At 35.0% G+C, this 7903-nt stretch overlaps 1 protein-coding gene across 2 annotated transcripts in view; it reads left to right on the top strand.

The window, feature by feature from the left end:
- Nucleotides 1-5899, top strand: part of PIAS2 (protein inhibitor of activated STAT, 2) — a 79256-nt gene extending 73357 nt beyond the window's left edge. For both annotated transcript variants that reach the window (XM_012642673.1, XM_012642674.1), the window contains exons 9-11: nucleotides 48-208; nucleotides 3884-4017; nucleotides 5571-5899. In XM_012642673.1, the coding sequence (XP_012498127.1) occupies nucleotides 48-208; nucleotides 3884-4017; nucleotides 5571-5758 (483 nt within the window). In that variant the 3' untranslated portion in view covers nucleotides 5759-5899. The remainder of the gene's footprint in view (nucleotides 1-47; nucleotides 209-3883; nucleotides 4018-5570) is intronic.
- Nucleotides 5900-7903: the final 2004 nt, after the last annotated feature.

The raw sequence follows: 7903 nt of genomic DNA, 5'->3' as shown, positions 1-7903 counted from the left end.
TTCTCCTTTCTGAACTAGTTTTCTATGTTGTGTTCCCTATCCTATAGTTAGGAAAAATGAGGCTGACAATCCCATGCCGCGCAGTGACTTGTACACATCTGCAGTGTTTTGATGCTGCCCTTTATCTACAAATGAATGAGAAGAAGCCCACCTGGATTTGTCCTGTGTGTGACAAAAAAGCTGCCTATGAAAGTCTAATATTAGATGGGTAAGTATGTCACTTTTAACAGCTATTGGCTATGTCTTTGTTTAGTACAGTCTATTATAAATTCTATACTAGCATAAAGTCCAGATGTTTGTATATTTTGTGTTTTATACATTATTATAATGAATCTTATTTTTTAAACTGTGGTTAGTGGCCCTTTTATCTTTACAATATGATTTGTGTTGAGGACAAGAGGGTGTATAGTTTCCTTTTATTTTTGCATCCCAAGATCAGATTTTATAGAGCCCATAGGAAATGGAAAAATCTGTTTCCTCTTGTCCTTTTGCTTGGCTAGAACTTCTTGAAGTAGCAGTTAGGGTCTGTGCAAAAATACCAGAGGAAGTCATAGTTGCATTACATGGCTATGAAGTTCAAAACTGGAATTCTTGATCAGGTTTTTCTGACTCCTGAGCTCAAACTCTCTTAAGCATTATCGGTCATCTCGTCGTCCATGTTGGAATTTGGAAAATGGTATGAACTTATTTTTGATAAGTGTGAGATTATCCTTTTTTTCAAATAACACCTCTTAAAAAATTGCCTATGTCATCTGTGTACCACTGTAAGAATCAGAAAATATAGTTAATGGAAAGATTAAAATCATTAATTCCATCTTGTGGGGTTGTTCATCTTTTTTGCCTTTTAATTGTATTTACTGTAATCTTTTTTTTTCATTCAGAAGCTTTACATTTTGACTTCGTCTGTTTTTTGCTTTTCAATTTCTGTCTTTAATGTGTTTAGAAAGTCCTAGAGATTTTATAGAAACATTCACTTGTTTTTTTTATCAGATACATTTATGATTTTGTTTTTTTCTAGTTGTGCAGTTCTTCCATCATGCATTGTTTCATGAAGTCATTCAACACAACACTTACTAAATACCTATTATGTGTCAGATACTGGGTCTAAAATGGTGAACAGAGCACTTCTAATGTGGGAGACAGTAAGAAATTGCATATTAAGTGTCAAGTGCTGTGAAGGTAAAGAATGACTCTGTGAGGAAGAGGAGGGGGAAGAAACTTTAGGGTAGGGAGTAGGTGATCCCATCTTAATGGGTCACCCCATCCTACCACCCAAGTTGCTAGTAGTCTCAGCAACATTTATTGGGTAATCTCATTAATACCTTTTTATATAAATGGCCGTGTCAATTTCTGAAGTGTTTCATTGATCAAAGTACTAGTTGGCCAGTACAAACTATTTTAATTATTGAATTTCTGTCATGCATTAATATTTCTTAGGCCATTTCTTTTCAGAATTTTTTGGACTAGTATCAATATATTCTGCCATAGTCTCTTGAATAAAAGTGTTCTCAAATTATACAAAACAATCCTTTTTGGATTTTGGTTGGAATTATGCTGTTTTCAGTATAATTGAGGAAAATATCTTCTCATGAAGGAGGCATTTTTTTCCATTTTTACTTATTTTTATCAGCTTTATTGAGGTATGAAAACTACATATATGTAAAGTGTACAAGTTGATAAATTTTTACCTATTTTTATATACCTGTGAAATAATCACACCAGTCAAGATTATGAACATACCCATCACACCCAAAGTTTTCTCATATATCATTCTAATGTGTCCCTCTCAGTCCCTCAAGCAAATACTGATGTGTTTTCTGTTGCTATAGATTAGTTTGGATTTTCTAGAATTTTATATGAATGGAATCATAAAGTATGTCTTTCCTTTGTCTAGCTTCTTTTACTCAGTGTACTTATTTGAAATATATCCTGTTGCTGAATATACCAGTAGTTCAGTTTTATTGCTGAGTTTCATTCCAAACTAGTTTTCAGGTCACATGTTGATGGGTTGTTTTTGATTTGGAGCTGTTGCAAATAGAGATACTATGAACAGTCATGCCTAAATCTTTGTGTGGACTGAGGTTTTCATTTATCTTGGGTAAATAACTAGGAGTACAGTGCCTGGTAACATGCTAGGTATATGCTTAGCTTTGTAAGAAACTGTCAAATTGTTTTCCAAAGTGCTTGTACTATTTCATATTCTAACTAGCAGTTTATGAGAGTTTTAGTTGCTCTGCATTCTCACCAACATTTGGTATGGTTAGTCTTTCTAATTTTAGACAGTCTAGTGTTATATAGAGGTACCCCATTGTGGATTTAATTTTCCTTTCTCTTATTACTAATTGTATTGAATGTCTTTTTGTGTGTTTATTTTTCATCTGTATCTCTTTGGTGAAATGACTTTTCAAATTTTTGCCCAGTTTTTAATTGGGTTGTTTGTTTTCATATTATCGAGTTTTGAGGATTCTTTATGTATTTTGGATACAAATCTGTTATCAGATGTTAGATTTGGAAATGTTTTCTGCCGTTTTATCTTTTTAGTCTCTTAACATTGCCTTTCAAATTGCAGATGTGCTTAATTTGGATGAAGGCCACTTTATCAAGTTTTTCTTCTATGGATTGTGCTTTTTGATAGTATTTTAAGACATTTTCCCTAACTCAAGGTCACAAAAGGTTTTCTCTGAGCTTCTTTTAAGAGTTTTATAATTTGCTTTCACATTTGAAAGACCTACCATTCATATCAAGTTAATTTTTGTGTATGGTGCAAGATAAAGATCAAGGTTTTTTGAGGGGCGGGTTATATGGCCATATGATTGTTGTACCACCATTTGTTGAAAAGATAGTTTTTTTTCCTCATTGAATTGGTTTTGCACCTTTTTCAAAAATCAGTTGACCATATATGTGTGGGTCTATCTCTAGACTCTGTTTTATTGATACGTTTGTATTTATATCAATACTGCATTTTCTGGAAGTCAGGTAGTGTGAATAATGTTCCAACTTTGTTCTTCTTTTTCAAAATTATCTTGGCTATTGTAGAGCCTTTGCATTTCCATACAAATTTTGGAATCACCTTGTCAATTGGAAAAACCTGCTGGGATTTTGATTTGTATCGCATTGACTCTGTAGATCAGTTTGTGGTGATGTAACAATATTGAGTCTTCTGATCTATGTACATGATATGTCTTTCTATTTAAGTCTCAGCAGTGTTTTGTAGTTTTCAGTGTATCTCGAGCATCTTTTGTCAAATTTATCCCTCAACATTTCATATTCTTATGTGGTATTGTTTTTTTAAAAAAGTTCTCGTTGTTGCTAATATATAGAAATATAGTTGATTTTTGTATATTGCTCTCATCAAGTTACTAAATCACTTTATGTAGTTCTCATAGCTTTGTTGTAGATTGCATAATATCTTCTAAATAGACAGTAATGTTGTTTTCGAATAAAAATTTTTATGTCCCTGTTGCTCTCTCCTTTTGTTCCTTGCTCTTTCTCCCACTCCTGTGATTCTTTTTTCTTGATATTAAAGTTTATAAATTATTTTACTGTATAATAACTTCCATCTGCTTATGTTCGCTATATGTGCTATGTGTTAGAAGTTGTTTTTACCACCAGTCCCAGCTAGTAGACTCCAGGGTGTACTTCTGTTTAGCCAGTGATATTTTAGATGATAGTCAGTTATTCTTGTGTTGCCTTTTACAGATGTAAACCCTAAGAGGAAGGAGGTATAATAGTAGTTATAAAGTATGAAGTATTGAAATAACCGGCCCCCCCTCAAAAAAAAGGTAGCATTACCTTTGTTTCCAAGGCAATAAGTATTACTTTCTTGGTTCACCTTTGAACAAAGCCATTGATTACATGTATGTACTTCTTAATTGGTTTATAGGCTTTTTATGGAAATTCTCAATGACTGTTCTGATGTGGATGAGATCAAATTCCAAGAAGATGGTTCTTGGTGTCCAATGAGACCGAAGAAAGAAGCTATGAAAGTATCCAGTCAACCGTGTACAAAAATAGAAAGTATGTATAGAATGGCAGCAGAGAGCAAAGCAATGAGACTTGTGCAACATTACCTGTATCATTAATCTTGGCCGCTCGAACTACTTTTGGAGTTCACTTTGCTAACTTCATCTTTTGACCATATGTAATTTCCCCCACAAATGATTTTTATTCTTTCCTAAAGAAATGTGCTAAAGTTTATACCACCTTATCAGCCTTTTCATAGTATATTTTCATATGTAAAATAAATGAAACAATCATCTAAAGTCATTTTAATACGTTTGTTACAAAATGAAAAGTCAAAGTGATACTTATATGGACAGTTTTTCAGAGGTGTTTTTAGAGCATCTGTAGGTGGAACCCCAGCTGGAGGTGTGGTTAGAGAGGATGCATCATTGATTAATGGACTTGAGGGGTGGGAAGAGTGCACAGGTTAGTTGCTTAGAAAGTGAACAAATTATTAACTTCCATTTCTTTGTGGGAAGGAATTTTACCATTGCGTTGGTCACCTAGAATGTGTACTCAAATGTGAACTCCCTGCATCTCTCCATACTGAGTGGAGGAAACTGAGGGCAGTTTGAGCAAATGAAACCCATAGGTGAACTTTTTATCTAACACAATCTACTCACTGTATTTGAATTTTGTTCTAACTGTATTTGGAGTTCTAACAAACAAAGTAATGAATAATAGATTATCAGAGTAAGAAGAAAGGAAAAAAATAAAGGTTTTATGCCAGTATTAATTATTCCTCTGAGATTGGTGCTGAACCAGAGAGTACAATGACCAAGGTTTCCCTCATCTTTCAGAAAAATAAGGAGTGATTTGAGAAGTTGCTGCTGCTTCTCCATTATCAACTACCATTCATTTTTGACTGAATAGATTACAGGAAATAATATACTTTTCTGTGAAACTGTGAGTTAACATTTGGTGTATGAGACTATCTCAGGGGGCAGAAAGAACCTAGGTGATTAGTAGATGATTCATAAGAAAAGCTTTAAATGTCTGAATAACTTAAGTGAGAAGTTTGAGTTTTTCTCAACTTAAGGTGAAGCTTTTTATCAAGGTTTGGTTTATGGTGAGGAGTCTGTACATTCTTTGACATGAACATGATTGCTAGAATGGAAGTATCTAATTCTGACTAAACTGTGCCACATGTCTGTGAGAATACACATCTAATGAAACCACACACAAATTCTTGTCCCATGGCCTTTGACCAATTCCCTAACTCCAGGTGTCTGTCTGTAAAATGCTGACTTGGGGAGACAGGGCAAGCAGCAGGATCTGCACAGATCCATCGACAGTGCTAGAGAAATAACTAAGAACGTGCTATCTGAGAAAGACTTTTGACCCTTTGTCAAGGACTAGAGCTTACCTGTCTCCCCAGTGAGCAGTCATTTTGTAGACAGATCTGGAGTTAGGGAGTCGGATTCTTTCCATGGGACAGAGTATGTGGCTTCACTGGCTGTATATTGTCATGGAGATACTGCACAGGTAAGACTCTATGGCAAGAGTTTATTTGTGTTATACCTTTGATTTTTTTTTTTTTCTTCCCTCTTCTGTTTTCCTACACGCAGGTTCAAGTGTCCTCAGTAAGCCTTGTTCAGTGACTGTAGCCAGTGAGGCAAGTAAGAAGAAAGTGGATGTTATTGACCTAACAGTAGAAACCTCTTCTGATGAAGAGGAAGACCCTCCTGCCAAAAGGAAATGCATCTTTATGTCAGAAACACAAAGCAGCCCAACCAAAGGGTTTGTTAATTTATAGTTCACTATTGTTCGTTACATTTGCAACTAATTGTTCTTGGATAGATTTGTAAATGTCTCTGAGAAGATGCATGATTGTAGAAGGCTATTATAATTTGCCTTTGTTCAGCTGAAATATTTTACAGTAAGCACGTTGTTTATAGCAGTGGCCCCCAACCTTTTTGGTGCTAGGGACCAGTTTCATGGAGGACAATTTTTCCATGGATTTGGGGGAAAGGGAGGCGAAGCTCAGGCAGTGATGGGAGTGTTGGGGAGCAGCTGTAAATACAAGTGAAGCTTCACTGCCACTGCTCACTTCCTGCTGTGTGGCCTGGTTCTCAACAGGCCACAGACCGGTAGCAGTTCGTGGCCCAGGTGTTGGGGACCGCAGGTTTATAGGAAAGCAAATTTCGATGAACAAAATATTTACATCTTTGGAAAGTGAGAGTTTGAGATATTTATTTCCTACTTGATACTTTTTGTTATTTTCTTGAACCTATTTGTAATGAAATTTGGCATCTCAGACCAACATAAGAAAGCTTGGCGTAATAGAGTGTGGAACTGGGAATCTGATAAGTGTGGATTCCAACTTTGATACTATTGCTCACTTGTTCTGTGGTCCTAGATGAAGTACTTGTTTGAACCTCCTTTTTCTGTTTTGTAAAATGAGGTTAAATAATGCCTACCTTACGGGATTATTGTCAGTTTTCAATGAGATTATGAAAGAACTTGGCCTCAGTGTCAGGCACATGGTAATTTCTCAATAAAAATTGATTCCCTTCTCACCCTCTCCAGGGCAAAATATGGTCAGGTAGATGCATTCTAGCATGGATTCTTTATGATTTACCTGGGAGAAGCCATTACTGGCCTAAAGTAAAAGACAGGTCTGAGTATTTAGCAGCAGGTGCTTCTTACATACAGATTTTGGACCATGCATGGAAGTAAGGGGGCAGGGGCAGGGAGTTGACAGCCTGTGAATACATTCTTTCAAACTTGGGTATGCTAGTTTCGTCTCTTTGGCCTCTCAGTGCACTTAGTTTTCTAATGCCTTTATTGAGGTATAATTTACATGGCATAAAATTCACCCATTTTAAGTATACAATAGCACCAATCACTGATTTTAATAAATTCATAAGAGTTATACACTCATCATCATGATTCAATTGTAGAATATTTCCAACACCCAAAAAACTTCCCTCATGTTCTTTTGTAGTTTATTGTGAATCACACCACAAGTCTAGGCAATCATTGCTCTTTTCATCTCTCTAAATTTGCCTGTTCCAGACATTTTATATAAATGGAATTCTGTCTACTTTTGCAACATTCGGTTTTCAGTTTTTTTCTAGTTACTTTGAAACTACTTTTTACATTACTTTTAAGAATTAAACCTTTTGAGTTGCCTTCTTCATTGTTAAAATACTTATTTCAAGATAGGATTTAAACATCATAGTAAGGTCATATATTTTCTTTTATCTATTTAATTAGAATGAGTTTTTAAATTTGTTTTCTTAGTGGAACAGAAAATGTAAAGTATTTCAAATGGGTTTTTTTCTGGTGTGCTGGTCACTTTTTGCTTTTTTGAGACAATTTGGTTAGTACTTATAATTTAAATGATAAACAAAATGAAAATACAATTTTGATATGCTTGCTGAGGTGGAAAACCAGGGTAATAAATGCTTAGATCTGGTATTTCTAGATTTTACTCTAATGATACCCTTTAGAATACACTGGAAAAGCATGGGTTGCAAGTACTGTAGTTAATTGGATTCATGCCAGGTTGAAAGATTGTACATAGTAGAGCTGACTCATGAGTTGAAGTGATCTTGGAGCATGTCTCTGGTGACATGTCAGGAGGGTCTACTCTCTGCCTGTCCTTTACCATGTTTTTATCAATAATAAGAACACAAAACTGAAAGGATGTCACATGTGACAAAACCTGAAATGACCTCAGAATGCAGAGGTATAAGAATAGTTTCACCTATGGTCAGCTACTCTAGCATATAGCTCCTCATCTAGGTTGAAAAGAAAACAAAAACGTAAGTATTTAATATAAGGTAGAAATTTGTGACTAAACCAACAATTCATGAAAGTTTTGATTTAAAAAGTTTGCATAAATTGCAACTCTTCTGTTCATTCCATGAAGCCCACATAACCTTAATACCCAAAC

The sequence above is a fragment of the Propithecus coquereli genome, unplaced genomic scaffold, assembly GCF_000956105.1.
Source record: "Propithecus coquereli isolate 6110/MARCELLA unplaced genomic scaffold, Pcoq_1.0 Scaffold181, whole genome shotgun sequence".
In the NCBI taxonomy this organism is placed as follows: domain Eukaryota; kingdom Metazoa; phylum Chordata; class Mammalia; order Primates; family Indriidae; genus Propithecus; species Propithecus coquereli.
Note: the sequence above shows the minus strand (reverse complement) of the source record. Positions and strands in the feature narration are given on the sequence as shown.